The sequence below is a fragment of the Rhinolophus sinicus genome, chromosome 14 (assembly GCF_057876585.1).
Source record: "Rhinolophus sinicus isolate RSI-liver-muscle chromosome 14, RSI-T2T, whole genome shotgun sequence".
Lineage (NCBI taxonomy): Eukaryota > Metazoa > Chordata > Mammalia > Chiroptera > Rhinolophidae > Rhinolophus > Rhinolophus sinicus.
In genome coordinates, this window is record NC_142514.1 from 14,514,470 (window position 1) to 14,531,950 (window position 17,481).

The 17,481-nt window shown below is 49.4% G+C and overlaps 1 protein-coding gene across 3 annotated transcripts in view; it reads left to right on the top strand.

Moving 5' to 3' along the window:
* The window catches only part of ALPL (alkaline phosphatase, biomineralization associated), a 54,554-nt gene that overhangs the window by 26,756 nt on the left and 10,317 nt on the right, over nucleotides 1-17,481 (top strand). For 2 of the 3 annotated variants that reach the window (XM_088790410.1, XM_088790409.1), the window contains 5 exons: nucleotides 9,198-9,362; nucleotides 13,067-13,186; nucleotides 13,526-13,641; nucleotides 14,825-14,999; nucleotides 15,775-15,950. In XM_088790410.1, coding sequence (XP_088646536.1) covers nucleotides 9,302-9,362; nucleotides 13,067-13,186; nucleotides 13,526-13,641; nucleotides 14,825-14,999; nucleotides 15,775-15,950 — 648 coding nt within the window. In that variant the 5' untranslated portion in view covers nucleotides 9,198-9,301. Of the gene's footprint in view, nucleotides 1-3,121; nucleotides 3,328-9,197; nucleotides 9,363-13,066; nucleotides 13,187-13,525; nucleotides 13,642-14,824; nucleotides 15,000-15,774; nucleotides 15,951-17,481 lie in introns of those variants that run through there. The other variant, XM_088790411.1, reaches the window with a different exon arrangement.

Sequence of the window (17,481 nt, forward strand, 5' to 3'; positions counted from 1 at the left end):
GGCAGTCCAGCAGAACTGAGGGCAAGGTAGGATGGCAGGACTTCATCAAGCGGACAGCAGGGAACATTCCACACCAGAGAACACAGTGTGCAGAAGTCTTGAGGCTGAAAGTGCTCAGGGGACAGCTGGTGTCTCATCAGAGCCCCAAAGACGCAATGGCTTGGCAGCAAGCAGGTTGACACCAAGCCTCCTTAGACACCCCCACGTCTGTTTTCTGCCAGGATGGGGTGCTGTCAGCAGCTAGAGGTCTGAGCTGTGCTCTGTCACCAGCACTGGCCCACTGCCCCCTGGGGAAGTCCCTCCTTGGGTCTGACCTGCAGCCCACTCTGACCACCACACATTCCTTCCTGAGCCTTTCACCCAGAGGCTGCTTCATGGCAGCCATAAATAACTTCCCACAGTAAATGAATAAAGTCCCGGCCAGCAAGGCTTGCCAGAGACACTGGGCTTGGCTGAGAGAGGGATTCTATGTCCCCTGTCTCTGACCCTGTAGCTGAGACGTTCTTGGGCTGCTCTTTGGTAGTGCTCCCTCCCTGGACAGCTGCTGCAGCCCATTTGGTCTTGCAGGAGCCCCCAACTCCCATCCCATTTCCCCTCAGAGAGCACAGGGAGCACTCCACGCTTCTCTACAGCCTCAGCTCCTTAGAAGAGCCAAGAAGGCCCAGCTGAAAGCCCAAAGAACTGGTTCCCAGCTGGCTCCTGGCTTTGGGCCCATTCTGACTGTTCCCTGGGTGTGTCTCTGGGAAGTAGGAGCTGGGAGACCCAGGGTAAGTCTTTCCTCTTCTTGGGGCCTCAGTCTTCCCATCTGGGCAATGGGATAACATGTAAGGTGAACTTTCCCAGGTGAATCTACTCACAGTATGACTCCCCAGTCTGCCTGGGAGATTCTGACTGAGTAGATCTGGGAGAGGGGGGGAACACGAATTTCTTTGGGGGGCTGTTATGTCTCTTCAATTTCTTTTTCAAAATTTGAATACAGTCACTTCCTTAAACTAAATTCTCCCACCCCAACACTCCCTTAACTCAATTCTTATCAGATCTTCACCACTCCTAAAGATATAGGCAGGGTGGGGTTATTGGCCCCCGGGATGAATTTTACATATAGTATATGTACTTTTTAACTAGCTCCCAAGTCATTGTAAAGAATGCTTTTATCTCCCCAGAAAGTTCCCTCAGGCACTTCTCAGTCTATACCCCTCCCCAGTTAACCACTTGGGAATAGGACTTTGTCCACAATCACCCCAAGTGATTTCTGTGGTCTGGTATATTTGGGGAAAACTGCTTGAAGGACCCTCCCCAGCCCAGACATTCTAGGATTGTGACCTCTAGACTGGGGGTTCCCTAATGACAAATAACTCCCCTCTGACCCTGTCAGGGACGGCTATGAAGCACAAAGTGACACTCCTTGGGTCTCACTGAGTTATTAGGTTGGGTGGGGGTGGAGCTTTAGAGAGTGTCCAGGCTCGGGGGCTGGGTGGTGCGGGAACACCCCTGTGGCAGAGAAGCCTGGAACAGGGGTGACCCCTGGGTGGGGCCCTGTGCAGGGCTTGGCTCAGCACCTTCCATCTATCTGTGTGACCCTGGGTCATCTCCATCACAGCCCCCTGGGCTTCCATTCCTCTCCACTCCCTTATTTTAATCCTCATTAACCACCTGAGAGCTAGATACGGGCAGGTGGTTAATGAGGATTAAAACAAGGTCAGCTAAGTCTTAGCACACCGTAGGTGCTCTCCTGAATGGGAAAGAATGGGAGATGGGTGCTGGATGGATAAGACGGTAGGCTCAGAGGTTCAGGAACTGACCCAACATCACACAGCTGGGAAGTGCTGGAGCTGAGGCTTGGACCAGGCTTGCTGTTATGTGACAGCTACCGAATGACTTCACTGATAAGCCCCAATTTCCCCAGATGTCAATGGGGCTAATAAGCCCTACCCTGCCTTGGATCCCTAGGACATTGTGAGGAGCTGACTCAATTCAAGTGAAGGGATTATTGAGAAAGAAAAAGGTTTAATGGAGTAAAGTGGCTGGTTTTCCTATTGTCATGGTGACCTGTGTGGCCTTTCTGGGGACGTCCCTTGGCACCGAGGGGGTAAAAGCAGCTCCTCCAATCTTGGTACTTTGTACAATGGGATCTGAGGTGTCCCAGGAGGCAGGAAGTGTGATCGGGACAGGCCTGGCCTCCCAGGCACACAGCTGCGGTTGCTTCCAGGATTTGCGTGCGTGAAGCGGCTTCACCTCTTTGAGCCTCAGTTTCTGAGTTTTCTGTAAGATGGGAATCATAATCACCATCCTGACTTTATGAGGTGTTGTCAGAACCCAAGAGAGAAGGGAAAAGGGGGAGGGGGCACTTCAGAAGCAGAAAGGGCCCCTCCAGGTAGGTGGCAGCTCAGCTACCTCCAGGCTGTTTCTGACTCTCAGGTGACCACTGGCTTTGGGCCAACGCCAGGCGGAGACTTGACTGAAGCCTCCTTGCTCCTCTGCAGGGCTGCTATCATCCCAGTCCCCAGGTGATGGAGCTGGGGTTATAGCTGTGGAGGCTAGCGGAGCTAGGTTCAAACTCCGACGCCACCATCGCACCTCTGAGCTTCTGTTTCCTACATCTGTGAATGGGGATACCGGTACCTAGCTTATGTGGGGCCTGGCATACAGCTGATACTCAGTAAAGACAGTTCCTTGTATTCGAGGACATGTGTTCACCCGTCTAGCTGGTTCAGTGCAGGCTCAGACTCCTCGGCTTGTAAATGGGGTGGAGCAGCCGCTGCTGCTGCTGGGGAAAAACTGACTGTGGCCCAGGCCAGAGGCTCCTTTCCTGCTGTTCTTTTATCCCACAAGGTGCCAGCACAACGCTGGTACACAGTAGGGGCTTTTTCTACCCTGGCTGGTCAGGAACTTCCAAGAGGACAGAGACTGTGTCTGTCCTGTTCCCTCTGAATCCTTAGTACCTGGAACAGAACCAGGTACACAACAGGCGCTCAGTAAATGTTTGGTAATGAAGAATGAATAAACAAAGGTGAGTGAACAAACATCAGGTGGGGAAGGACTGGGCTGAGGGAGGGGAGCTTATTGGGCTAATCCCCAAAGATTAACCTGGGAACAAAGCCAGGTCACTGGCCACTGACCCAGGGCTTTGGAGCAGGCATGCAAGGCTCGTGTGGCTGGGCGTGTGCAGGGTGTGGAGGCCGTTCCTAACAGCCCTGTTTGCCCCAAGATGGCCCTCCTGTCTCCCGCCCTGGACATGGTCCTCACAGCAGCCCTCAGCCTCCTCTTCCTGTTAATGGTCTTGAGCCTGCTGTGTTTCTTCACCTGCCGCCTGGCCAGGCCGCTCAGGTAGGAGAGCTCACCCTGGTCTGACTCCCTCCTCTGCCATCTCTCCTGCACTAAACTCCTTTGGCTTCTGTTTGCTCTTGTGGGATGGTGAAAGGGTGGGGACTAGCCTCTCCTCTCTCCCTCTCTGTGATGGGGAAACTGAGGCCCAGAGAGGTTGAGTCAGCCTGGGATTGAATTGCGCTTGGCTGTGGATAAGCTGAGAGGCTTTGCTCAGTTTCTAAACTGTAAAACAAGGCTAACAACATTTGTGAGGATTAAGTGAGCTCACCGATGTAAACAGCACAGAGCTGGTACAAGAGTACCCAAGAAATGGTAGTGATTTTATTAGTTCTGTTATTCTGTCGTTTGTCCTGAACCTTTTGAGACCCAGCCCATGGATGGCTTTTTGCCAAACTCCCTGGGCTCCTGTGCCCTCTGCCCCTGGATGTTGATTCAGTTCTCAGGGCCAAGCCCCAGCCCCTCAGCTCCCTCCCCTGACCTGCCAATAGCTGCTCCTTCTCCCGGGGCTAGAGCCGGCCAGGGCTTCTGCACACTTGTCATGAATAACCAGGGCACGTAACCGAGAGACTGGCAGAGACGATCCGGCTGGGAGGTGGGGGTGATGGGCTTGGCATGCACCCGGATGCTCCATTCTGAGCTGGTAGAGCATTGGCAGAGGGTAGTGGGCAGCTGGGGCCCCGCAGCCCCAGAGTGGGCCCCACAGAGCCCATCACCCAGGGCTGCCAGAGAACAGCCTTTGAATGGGGGGTGGGGGTTGAGGAGGGAGACTATGGCTTCTGAAGGGTTTCTTGGATCCCCACCCCCTCTCCTTTTCCAAGTAGAGGCAATGGGAGAAGGTACCTGTCAGTCTCCAGAACAAGCCCATCGCAATGCCACATCCCTGGGGCCAGAATTCAGAACATTCCAGCCACTACCGTGGGATCTTTCCTTAAGTCAGTATTTACAGAGCTGCTTCCGTGTGCACTGGGTTAGAGATTCAAAGATGGATAAGATGGTCTTCACTCTCACAAAGCATCAGTCTAACAGAGAATAGAGATAAACAAATAAGCATAATCATGTAGGGCTGGATGAGTCCTTTAGATCTCCTGGGGCACCCTTCACTTTTATTTTTCCTCATTACTTATTTGTTTTGGACCCTAAATGCAAAGAGTCATATTTCTCAGTGCATGGTGTAATATCATGAGCTCAGTTCTTGTTTTATTTATTCATTTTCCCCTTCATCCCTGCTCTCTGCTCCCCATGACCAATCCCACCACTCCCCAAAGGTCTTCATGCTAATGTGTTTAATAAGCCCTTGAATTTGTATGTGTCCTTGTAAATTATGCTGTGTTCTGTATGTGGGTCTGGCTTACATTTACATACAGAGAACTGCACTTTATTCTTTGCATCCTTCACTCAATCGTGTGTTTATGCTCCATCCCTGCTACTGTTTTGACTCTGATTTTAATACCACTGCCACGTAGATACTGCCACCACCACGCTTTATTAATTCATTTCCGTAGTTATGTACAGAGAGGTTGCCCCAAATTCTTATAAGCCAGTGTTAAGAAAAATATGCCAAAAGTTTCTCCAGTAAGTATGATGGTTTCTGTATGTTTTTGGTACAACGTCTTCATTAAGTTAAAGAAATTCTTTTCAATTCCTGGTTTTCTGAGGGCTTTTATCATATAGTTGTCTATGTTCCCATTCTCTATTTCCAGAAGATCTTGCCAAGTTTCATCAAGGCTTTAAATGCCACTTATGTGCCCAGGGTTCTCAAGCGTATACCTCTAGCCAAGACCCCTCTCCCAAATGCCAGATGCGTATATCCAACTGTCCACTTGACCTCTCCATTTCTAAAAGACACCTCAAACTCAACATGTGCAAAACCATGTTTCTTATTTTCCCCACCAAATCTTCTCTACCTCACACCTGAAAATACCACTCCAAATGCTGAACGACTGAATACTTTCACTCTAAGATCAGGAACAAGACCAGGATATTCACTTTTGCCTCTCCAATTCATCACGGGGCTATAAGTCCTAGCCAGTGCAATAAGGCAAGAAAAAGAAATAAAAGGCATACTGATTAGATAGGAAGAATTTAAATTGTCCCTATTTGTCAATGACATGATTGCCTACATAGAAAACGGCAAGGAATCCACACACATAAACGCAAAACTCCTAGAAGTAATAAGTGAGTTTAGCAAGGTCACAGGCTACAAGGTCAAAACGTACAAATCAATTGTATTTCTATATACTAGCAATGAACAATTTATAATAATGATATTATAATAGTGGCCCCCCCCAAAGTGAAATACAGCCATATAAATCTAACAAAACACAGAATCTGTATGTTGAAGACTACGAAGAACTAAATGCATGAAGAGATACACTGTGGTCATGATTGGAACACTGAACATTGCAAATATGTAAACACAATACCAATCAAACCATAGTAATAGGGAACAGAGCTGGGGTTGCCAGGATTCTGGACGCAGGCTTCTGTGACTACAAAGAGACAGCACAAGAGACTTTTATGGAATGGTAGAACCATCTGTATCCTGATGTGGGGGAGGTGACACAAATCTATACACGTTAAACTTCGGAATGTTCAATCTGCAGTTAGGGAATCAGAAGGCTCATCCTTGGGCGGGTCACCAGTGGTAACCCCCTTGCTAATTCTGGAAGCAACAGTCCTTCGTCAGAGTTTTGCGTTGCTACTTTCTTGCTTGTAGTTTTGGGCAAGTCACATCTCCTTTCAATGCCTTGGTTTTCTCATCTACAAAGGACATCATAAGTCCTTGTCTGTCAACGTCATAGGTTACTAGTGAGAAATCGTGATGACAATCTTTTAAAACTGGGATGTGCGGTACACAGGCGTTTTTCACTTTGTCTGTGTGCTTTGCAGGTTGTTATAATCTCCCAGAAAGTTGTGTTTGTATTTTGTTGAAGTATAACATACGTACCGAAAAGTGTCCGACAGTTTGTTGGGTTTTCAGACTGAACCCACCCAATTAACCAGCACCCAGACCAATCAACAGAACTTTACCAACCTCACAAGTCCCCTGTGCCCCTTTAGTCTCCACACCCCGCAGTGTAGACTTTATCTTCTCTTCTACTGCCCTTGGCCAGTTTTTATACTTAGTATCATTGGAATCACACTATATGCATTCTTGGGTCTGCTTCCTTCACTCAACCTCACCTTCACAAGATTCATCCATGTTGTTGTGTGGAGCTGTCGATCATTCATTCTCATTGTTGTGTGGATTTCCATCTTGTGAACCCACACAATGTACTCATCCGTCCTGTTGAAGACAAACATCATGAACGGGGCTGACGTGAATGTACTGGTACATGGCTTTTGGTGAACACGTGCGCATTTCTCTTGGAGATAAGTGGGTTGGAGGGCATGTGGATGGTGTCAACTCTGGTAGATGCTGCCAGTTTTCCAAAGTGGTTGTACCAATCGACACTCCACCAGCAGTGCACGGATACTCTTGCCAACACTGGACTTTTCTACACACGCAGAGGAAGGATTTGGGGTGATTCTTCCCTTTTCCCACCTCCCCCCTTAGAGCCCAAGCTTTCAGCTGATGTAAATATTTACTGTGCCAAGCACTGCAGTACAGACAAACAAGGCAAAGTCCCTGCTCTTAGAAGCTGTCAGTGTGGTGAGTGAGACAGATCAGGAAAGAATTATTACTTTCAAAATAGGGAGGTTTGTGCAGTGATTGAAATGGTATGAAGTCCAGAGGTAGTAGATGGTCACGAGGGATCATCCTGGAGGCGTCCTGAAAGAAGTGACTTCAGTTTTTAAACTATTTTGAATAATATTTTAATGTATTGATATGACATGTCAATTTAGTAACATTTTTAGGATGTTAGGATTTACTCTAGAAACGTTTGGAAAGTACAGTAGAATCTTAAAAAAAAAAAAAAATCATCTGAAATCCCACCAGAGTTAAGTGCTACAGATGTTAGGTGTAGGGTATTTCCTTTCGAGTCCCACTCTCCCCTCCCCCACTGCCAAGCTGGGTTTGTAAGGAGCCAGGTGGATGAAGAAGGTGGTGGAAAAGCACAGAGCTGTGCAATTGGATGGCACGTCGGGTGAACGCCGGATGTTTTGTGGGATGTGGTTCAGGCGAACCCTCACCTCTGGGCACTGGAGTGCAGCATATATGTTTTTAAGATTGAATCAAGATCACGACTTCCGGTGGTAGAGTGGTTTCTTATCTACCATGAGACTCTAACAGTAGAATGTTGTCCGTCACTGCTGTTTCTCATGCGAAAAATAATATAAACGGAACCACTTCACCGTGGAGTCAGAGCTGTCACCCCAGAGGAACTGCTTTGCATGTCTTAGTTCTCAAACCTTTGGAATGTTAAAACTGGGCAACATAGCCTTTGGACGGGACCTAAAGCAGCCTTGTATCCAAACAACTGTTTGCAAAGATAACAGGAAAGCAAATGTTATGATTGATACTGTAACTGAACCTTAATGATATTCTTTAGATTTAACATCACTGTGTTAGTTTATCTGCACCTATAGAGAAATTCCTTCCTTAGCTTATCTGCACTCATAGAAACTCCTTCCTTCTATTCATGTAATTGTTTCCCTTCCCTGTCTCATAAATACCCCTTGCCTTCACCTCCTTTACATTACTTGGGTTTCTGCCTGAATCAGTGCTTCCCAGAATTGCAGTTCTTTTTGGATCCCAAATAAATGCTTGTTGCCTCTCACCTTTAATTTTTAGGTTCACACTCACAACAAATGGAATAATCATTTTTATCTCAGTTTGGGTGGAAATAATAACATTATTTCCCAGTAAAACTCTTGCCATTTAAAATTCCTCATCTTCCGGTAGCATTTATACACAGCAGGGGCAGTACATTTCTCTGCTGCCAGTGGGATTATTACCCCTTGTGAACCAAACAGGATGACCACATTTTAAAAACATTCTTATGCCATTAATACATGCTCATTTTAGTCAATTTGGAAAATTCAAAAAAATAAAAATGAAAAAGAAGAAATAATCATTCACCGTCCTGCTGCCCAGAGAAAGCCACAGTTAACATTTTGGTGTATTTCCTTCCAGTCTTTTTTTTTTTTAAATAACATTTTCCAAAAATTATAAAGGTAACCTCTCAACACAGAAGAAAATCTGGGAAATGCAGAAAAAATAATCGGAGTCATCTGTAATATTACTGTCCAGAAATGGCCACCCTTACCAGCCAATCTTTTCCTGTATGTCACGCCTATAGTTTTTACATTTCTCACCATAAATCACAAGCTCTAGAAGAGAATGTAGCAAATGTAGGTATCCCTCTAAAAAAGGGGGAACTCTTTTTTTGTCTCTGATGTGCTTGGGATACGGGATTAAAAGGCTGAAGACGGATGTTGTAGATCAGTGCTTTTCACTGTGGGGTCCACCAGGCAGGAGGGGGCATTGCTGGGTGCTTATTGGAAACGAAATCAGAGCCTCTGGGCGAGAGTGGGGATGGGAGTAGACTCTGTTTTAATAAGCTCTCTTATTAAAGAGATTCTGATGCATGCTACAATGAGAAGCACTTCACGGGAAGACCAAAATTGGTGGGTTCTGGGTTTCAGAGGGTTGAAAGTGGAAGTTCACTTGGGAAATGGGAAGGAACGCCTTTGGAGCATCATGCTCATTTATACTTCTACAACCGTTTGTGTGATGAAGCTTCCAGAGGGAGGGCCACCTCGTTTGCATCCCGATGGCTAACCTCAGACCTGGTCTATAATACCCGTAGGTGCTCAACAAATAATGAATGAATGAATGAACGAACACGTAAGGGAATGAAGAAATGAACTCTGGAGCTGTGCCCTACATGTCTTTTTTCTTTTCCTTTTCTCGTTTTCATTTCTAGGATTGGAACATCAGCTAACATCAGCTAACGCTTGACCACAGCCAGTCCACAAACGTCGATTGCATCTCTGGGCTCCAGAGAGAGAGCAGGTCTTGGAGTGGACCATGATTTCACCACTCTTAGTGCTGGCCATTGGCACCTGCCTTACCACCTCCTTAGTGCCAGGTAGGATTGGGGGGCACAGGAGGAGGGATGGCGAGACTTGGTACAGGTGGGATAGAATGAGGGTAGTGTCTGTGTTCAGGGTCATAGAACCATCCCAAGTTTTTAAGAGCTGGAAACAAATGGTCAAGGTGGGAAATCCCAGCTCTCCTACTGAATGTGCTAGGGTTGTAGGTCACTCTTTCCCCTTTTATATTTCCCTTTTCTTTAATTAGGGATTCTCTTCTCTCCAATAATCTGAAATACAACTTATTCTAGAAACTCTTCCAAGTCTTGGTATGCAAAGCCTTCTGTTGGTTTTGTCTGCCTAACTCATGCAGTAGTACATTTCCTTGCGGTTTGTAATTTTTGCTTGCAAACTCATTTTCAATAGGAATTTGTTTTGTTTTTTGTTTTCTATATTGGGGACTCATATGGAAGTCTTTCTACAGTGCAGTATTGTATTTGATTTTTCGACTAATTCTAGATGATACGTTTTTATGTTAATTTCTCAGTTTGAGGTTCTTATGTTATAAATTCAGACCCCTCTTAGACGGGCTCAAATTTGGAGTTGAGCTCACGTTTCTCATGACTGCCTTTCTTTCCCCATCCCTTCCATAGCTCCAAGGTCAAATGTGTACATTAAATGAGTTTCAACCTAGACCTGTACCCAGTCTGACAACCCAAGGGCCCCTCAGCATTAGCTCCTGTTTATCTCTGGTTTTGAATTCCCTCTTAATTTCTGGATCTTGGGGATAGCCCTTCCCCCTTTTCTTCCTTTTTCAAGCTATGGACCGTTTTTTATGTTTTTTGTTTGTTTGTTTTTAGTATTTTGGTATCTGTAGTTGGAGAGGGCAGCCCTCCTTGGCTTAACCCATTATGTGGCTGGACACCCCCACTTGCCTTCCCTGAGTCTTCATGTCTCCATCTGTTCAGTGGAGATAATAATTAAGACTGTCGTGGGGGTGACACGGGACAGTCATAGTGTCTGGCAGGGAGTGGGGGCTCTTAGAAAATTGGGGTACAGAGAAGGACTGGCCCTCCCAAGTCACACAGGGAGTCAATAGCAGTTCTGGGAATAGAACCTGAGCTACTGGATTCCCAGGTCATTCTTTCCTTTGCGATGCTGTGGTGCGTTTTGGTGTGTATCCTTAGAGATGGTGTGTATCCTAGAACTGAGTCCCTGGAAAGAATGAAAAAGGGACAAAATGAAAAATCTCAAATATTCAGCAACTCAGTCTTTTTGTATCTGTTTCATTTTAACCATTCTGATGGGTGGTAGTACATTGTGTTTTCTTTCTTTTTAAGAAAAATTAGGTATAACTTACACTAAAGTACACAAATCTTACATATATAGCTTGATGAGTTTTTATGTATTTTTATATCCATGTACCCACCACCCAGATCAAGAAAGAGCATTTCCAGTGATGGAACACCAAAAGCTTCCTGTATCCCTCCCACCCAACCCCACACCCTACCCCCAAGCCCAAGGAAGTAACTAGGCCTACTCCTGCCACCATAGATGAGTTTTGTCTTTTTGAACTTCGTATAAATGGAAACCTATAGTACATACTGAAAAGTACTCTTTACATAGCATTACATCGTGAGCATTTGTGAGTGTCATTTAATGGTCTCCGGCAACAATGGCCTCCAGATACTCAGCTGTGCAAAGCCATCATTGCTTAAATCAGTTCTCTGACCATAAAGTCAGTTTGATACCCTCTGAGCCATTCTGGGGGACAGGCCCTGGGATGACTCTGGTGGAAAAGACAGGGCTCTGCAGGGAGCAAACACAGCAGGGAACTCGGCAAACTGGTAATAGAGGTTTTGTGGAGAAGAAGTAACAGATACAGGGCTGGCTGACGTGTGGGGAAGGGCGTCTGCCCAGGGCTGGGGGGAGGGCAGGTTGTAGGTGGTCAGGATGGATGGAAGTTCACCACCACCCGGATTGCACCCGAATGGCCAAAGCCTTGGCACTGTGGTGTGTGACGAGGAAGGAGATGGGAACCAGCCCTGAGCCAGTGGGAGCCCTGATCAAAACCACTGGCCCGGGCACTTTCCCAGGCTTTATCTCATTTAATCCTAAAACTGCCAGTAGGTAGCTATGTTCTCCCATTTTCCCAGGCATGGAACTTGCCTGTAGACACACAGCTGGCTGGAAGGGCTGACGCTGTCCAGACTCCAGCTGGGGACTCTGCCAGTGGGGTCTGAAATTAGACAGCTTCAGAAGAGACAGGTGCTGCTGAGGGCTGCCAGGGTGAAGGTGAGGGTTAAAGAATTGAGTGTGGGATAACGTAAGGTGAGGCCTTTTGGGAGAGGGGTGCAGAGTGTGGGAGGTGAAGGAGCTGCTGCTGCATGGCAAGCACCTGGCACTTACCTGGAAACCGTGCTTGTGAGAAAGGAGAGCTGTGCTCTTCACCCACAGCTGTCCTGAAAGGCAGCGGGGCCTGCGTTGGGCCAAAGAATGAGGATCATGTCCTTAGCTCATGGGCATGCAACGCGGCCTTGGATAAGACCCTCCCACCCCTCCTGGCCTCAGCCTTCCCTTCCATGCAATGGGAGGCCATAGAAAGAGAGTTGCCAGGGAATTTCCATCTCCAGGCTTCCGTACTCTGATTTGAGGGGCCTAAGTACAGAGGATTTGAGGGGCCCAAGTACAGCAGACAGTGGGAAGGACCCTGATCCCCTGGACATGGATCCTGGGCCTTTGCTTAGAAGAACGAGGGGGTCCAGGCCTAGCGATGGAATTACTAGGGGGAGAAAAGGGGAGATTTCGATCCTCTGCTGTGGGCTAGGTGTGTCACTTGCCTTATCTAATCCAGTCCTCCTAAGACCGAGAGGAAGGTACAAACAACCGTATTTGAAGGGGAGGAAACTGAGGCTCAGGGAGGTGACTTGTCCACACTCGGCACAGTAGGGGCTTTAACTGAGGTCTGTCAGACACTACAGCTGTGTTCTTTCCTTTGGAGGACTGCCTACTGGATACGTAGGGCAAGAAAGAAGGAAGGGAAAGAGAGAGGGAGAGAGAAAAAGAGAGAGAAGAGAGCACTGCTGGTTCCCGTTTTATCTCAAGATTAGAAATACAGAACGTACTAATTTATCCTAACGGGATTCTCTGTGGCTACTTTAAATTTGGTACGTTAAACAAAAGGCAAGTCTTTAAACAAAAGACAAGTCTTGCTTTCCATCATTGCTGTTAACGTTGTCACGAAGTCAGGTTCCTGCTGAACCTGCTTTAATGAGTAAGCTCAGCAGAGTTTATAATTGATGGCTGATTACGTCTGGGGACCCCTGCAGTTGGAAATAGTTTGTTCCCTTGAACGGCTTAAACATTACCCTCCTAATTGCGCTCGCACAATTCATTTGCTGCCTTAGCAGAATGTCTCTCTACTGGGTGGAAGGAAAGAGCCTCGGCTTTGGCGTGAAGCCCAGCTGTGCCAGTGTCTGCCAGGGCTATGTGTCCTTGGGCGAGTCGCTCGGTGTCTCTGAGCCTTGGTTTCTTCATTCTGAAATATGGAGAGAAGACCCAGGGTCCACAGGCTTGTTTGGAAGATCAGATTGGTGTATGTTTACAAACCACAGGACGGCTATCAGATCGGCAACTACTGTTTTCTCCCCAAGTCCTGGTGCCCTGCCCTTGGGCATGAGAAGTGGGGGTATCTGTAAGTCTGGGGATGAGAAGCTATCCCTACCACTTGCCAAACAACTTTCCCTCACTATCTGTACAGAGAAAGAGAAAGACCCCAAGTACTGGAGAGACCAAGCTCAGCAGACCCTGAAATACGCCCTGAGGCTTCAGAATCTCAACACCAACGTGGCTAAGAATGTCATCATGTTCCTGGGAGATGGTGAGGCCTGAGGGATGGGCAGGATGGGGCACCTGGAAAGGGGCCCATGGAGCGAGGTGGAGGTGAAGGGGGGCTGTGTTGAAGAGCCCGGGACCCTGGAGAGCATGTTTAAGAGGATGGGGGGTGGGCAGGCTGTGGACCCAGGAGGTCTGCTGTGCAAGGCAAAGGTATGGGGAGGGAAGAGAGAGAGTGGCTGCACCATCACATTTACAGAGACATCTTATAGTGCCCACTGCTCAGCCTGCCTTGGCACCAAACTAGAGAGGTATGGGTGCCCGAGAAGGCTGACTGGAGTGGCAGGGAGCCCAAGAGACTGAGGCCTCCCTCTCCCCGCCACAGGGATGGGCGTCTCCACCGTGACGGCCGCCCGCATCCTGAAGGGTCAGCTGCACCACAGCCCCGGGGAGGAGACGAGGCTAGAGATGGACAAGTTCCCCTACGTGGCCCTCTCCAAGGTGAGCTCCAGCCCTTATCCCACCGAGCCCAAGCCTCCCGCTTCTCAGCTAGACAGCATGCAGGAAAGGGCAGGTGTGGGGGCTGCTAGACCTCTCAAGCTACCACAGACCCAGGTAAGGTGGTCAGCCCTCCGGGGTCTCTGTGGCCCCAATGTGAAATGAGAACAGCTGCAGCTACTTCCCACGACTTGGAGAGTTTTAGCTCATTGATTTTTTAAAAAAAATCTTTTGAAGAATAACATACACAGAGAAAAGTGCACAAGGGCACAGCTTGAATTTTCACACACTGCCCGTGTTGGTATAATCAGCATCCAGGTGGAGAAATTGAACATGACAGAAGCCAGAGGTCTTCCCAAGTGCCCCTCTGCTCCCCAGCCCTCTGCCTACCCACCCTGACTTCTAATACCATAGATGAGATATTCCTTCTTTTGTACTTGATATAAATTACGGAATCATCAGTATATATGCTTCCCCTAGAGGTTCTGTTGTATTCACTCTCTCCCGAGGTGGTTCGGGAAAGTTAATTAGATTACTGATGTAAAGCGGTAGCTATTGTTACCGGTGGTGTTGATGGTAGCATTCTGTAATAAAGATCCTCTAGACACTCTGGGGGAACAGAAGAGACTCCAATGTTTTCTGTGCCTCAGGTTGGGGGGAAGGGAGACAGTTTCAGGGTCTCTACTAGAGGTCCGAAGGGTTTGGTGGTGGTGGGGAGGGCCTCATCCCCATTTCCCCATTCTAGATCCTGCCTCCCCATTACTTTCCCTCTTCCCCTAGCCCACCTGGCCCACTCCTTCAAGAATCCCCTCTCTCCCTTCTCCAGGACTCACCTGCCTCCCCCTCCCCTTAGCTGGCTCCTGCAGCCTCCAGACCCAGAGAAAGGCCTGAGCTGACCCAGCCCCCACTTTTCTGCAAATGTTTCCATGTGTTGGAAAGTTGCCTTTCTGGCCCTTCTTGCTGCCCTGGCTGCCAGGGCAAGGGGAATGAGAGCAGAAAGCAGGCGGCTAGGTGATCCTGTGGCTTGGGGGAGTGTGGGGCACATGGGTAGCAGGGCTCAGCCTAGGATGTGGGAGGCCTCTCTTTCTCCTTCATACCCCAGGCCCCATGGTGTGAGTGGGAGTGGGCTGGGCAGCAGGGTAAGCCAAGGCCTGGCCATTGCCTGACCCTCCTTCCCCACCTGCAGACATACAATACCAATGCTCAGGTCCCTGACAGTGCAGGCACGGCCACTGCCTACTTGTGTGGGGTGAAGGCCAACGAAGGCACCGTGGGGGTGAGCGCAGCCACCCAGCGCTCCTACTGCAACACCACTCAGGGGAACGAGGTCACCTCCATCCTCCGCTGGGCCAAGGACGCTGGTGAGTGGGGTTAGCAGGGTGGAAGGGGGCCCAGCTCTGTGACCTATCTGGGCCTCAGTCTTTCCAACTGTACAATGGGTAGAAAAAGATGTTCTCTGGGGCTCTTCCAGCTCCAGTATTCTGGAAGTCTGAAATATTCATGGGATCCCATCTAGGACAGGGCAAGCTGGTGGTTTAGGAACCCGCTCTGATGTGGGTTTGCATCCTGGTGCAGTTCCTTAAGCCTATTCATTTGTCTATAAAATGGGCATGAGAACATAGCCCCCTCATAGGCTTAGTGTGAGGAAGGCAAGGGGCCTAGCCCGGCACCAGTCTCATGGGGGTTCAGTAAATGTCTTTTCCTCCCTTTCTCCTGGACTTGGGAGGGCCTGGCCCATGCCCCCAGAAACTTCAGAGTCAGGGTATGAGACTGGCTGACACAGATGACAGACACTGGCTGACACCTGAGAGCCCTTAGGAGGGACCCCTGCAGGGCACCCGGTGGGGAGGGGAGGGAGGGAGTGCCTCCTGTAGGAATGGTGTTCTTGGTGTCCTACATGGAGGAGAGGACCCCAGCCCACAGTTCAAGGGCCCACCGGAGGGGGCGGGTCAGAGGAAAGTGTCTGAGCTGCCTGGGGGTTCAGAAGCCACCATCACCACTTTAGGACTAAGGTGGAGACTGAGGCCCAGGCAGCCAGTGGAACTGACGGGAGGCCAGGCTTTAGCTGAGGAGGGAGAAGGCAGCTTGGACACCCCACCTCCAGACAAAGCCAACCCCTCCTTTCCCACACCTCAGGGAAATCTGTGGGTATCGTGACCACCACGCGAGTGAACCACGCCACCCCCAGTGCCGCCTACGCCCACTCTGCTGACCGGGACTGGTACTCGGACAATGAGATGCCCCCGGAGGCTCTGAACCAGGGCTGCAAGGACATTGCCTACCAGCTCATGCACAACATCAGGGACATCGAGGCAAGTTTGGGGGATGTGGCCAGAACAGGGACTGGCAGGCTGATGAGGCAGGGCCTCTGGTGGGCCCGAGGCCTGAGGTGCAGGAGGCATGGGAGACGCAGCTTGGCCTGGCTCCCCACACACCTGGGAGGGCGCCCAGCCCATTAGGGGATTTGTGGTTGGGGCAGGGAGGCTCTGTAGGATTTCTCTGTGGTGTCGCTGAGGGATAAACCCTGATGTGGCCTCCACCACACCTCAAGAGCCAGGCGCCTAGGGATCATTCCATAATTGGAACCTAGTGCTACACCCTCACAACACAGGGAGGTAGGGGTGGCAGAGTGGCCACCTGAGGGGAGTACCTGCCCTGTACATTCCCACATGCACGGACAGGTGCCTGTCTCATGTACTCAACCAGCAAACCCAGAGGAAAGGCAGTGTGGACAGTGGTTCGCACAAGCTCTCAACTTGAAACTTCCTGGGTTCAAATCTTTGCCCTACTGTTTGCCAACTGTGTTACCTAACAGGCCCTTTATGAAGTGTTGTAAAGATCTGTAAGATCTCAATAAAATAATCCCTGTAGAGTTTAGCCTAGGGCCTGACACCTAGTGAGAGCTCACCAAGTGAGTAGTATGTGGGCATGAGCCACGTATCCTAGCCCCGAAACACAAGCTTTGAATACCGAGCAGGTTCATGTATACCGTTGAGTACACACAGCCCAGGGATCGTCCACCAGATGTTCAGATGGATCCCCACTCTCCTTTCTTAAATGAGAACCTCTGGCTCATTCTTTTCCAGGCTCTTGTTACCTACTGCAGGGTCTGGTAAGGGAGCAAGGAGACTTGAGCCCCCTGAGCCTAGAATGGGGGTTCATTGAGGCTCAGAGGAAGCCCCCAGGTCCTGCCTACTCCTTCCCTCTCTTTCTAACCCCACCAGACAAACTCCCTGGCTCCCAGACCCACCCTCTGTCCCCGTGCATTCCGCCCAATTTCTAAGTGCCACCCGGCTCCTCTACCAATCCTGACTTCCCTTTTCCAAGCAGTGGACTGGACCTCCCTTTCAGGACAAACAGCCCTGTTGACCACTCCTAGTCAGCGTGTATTGGAGGCAAAGCCACCGTCCTGACTTTGCTTCCACTTGACTCGTGTCCTGCAACAAGTCGCTTTGCCTCCTTGAGCCTCAGTTTCCCCACCTGTACAAGAACAGAGTGCCCCGCCTGCCCCCTCGCAGGGCCACTGGAGGCCGAGATGAGGTCATGGATGTGAGAACATTTGTTGTACAAGCACAGGGTATAATTATGGGACTGCTCTTCAGAGAGATTTGGCAGGAACAGCCTGAGAGAAGGGCAGGAGCTTAAGGGAAGATTTCTCTAGTGGGAGTGAGGGGTGGGGTGGGCTGGGGGCATCCTCAGGGACCACTAGGGGATGAGTGAGGGTGCAAACGAGGAGGTGGGGCCCGGGTGAGCCCTGCCTCTGCTCCCTTGACTTTCTCCTCGTCCTTGTCTCTCCCATCTGCCCTGTAGCACCACCATCCTAAAGCCCCCGGCCCCCAGACT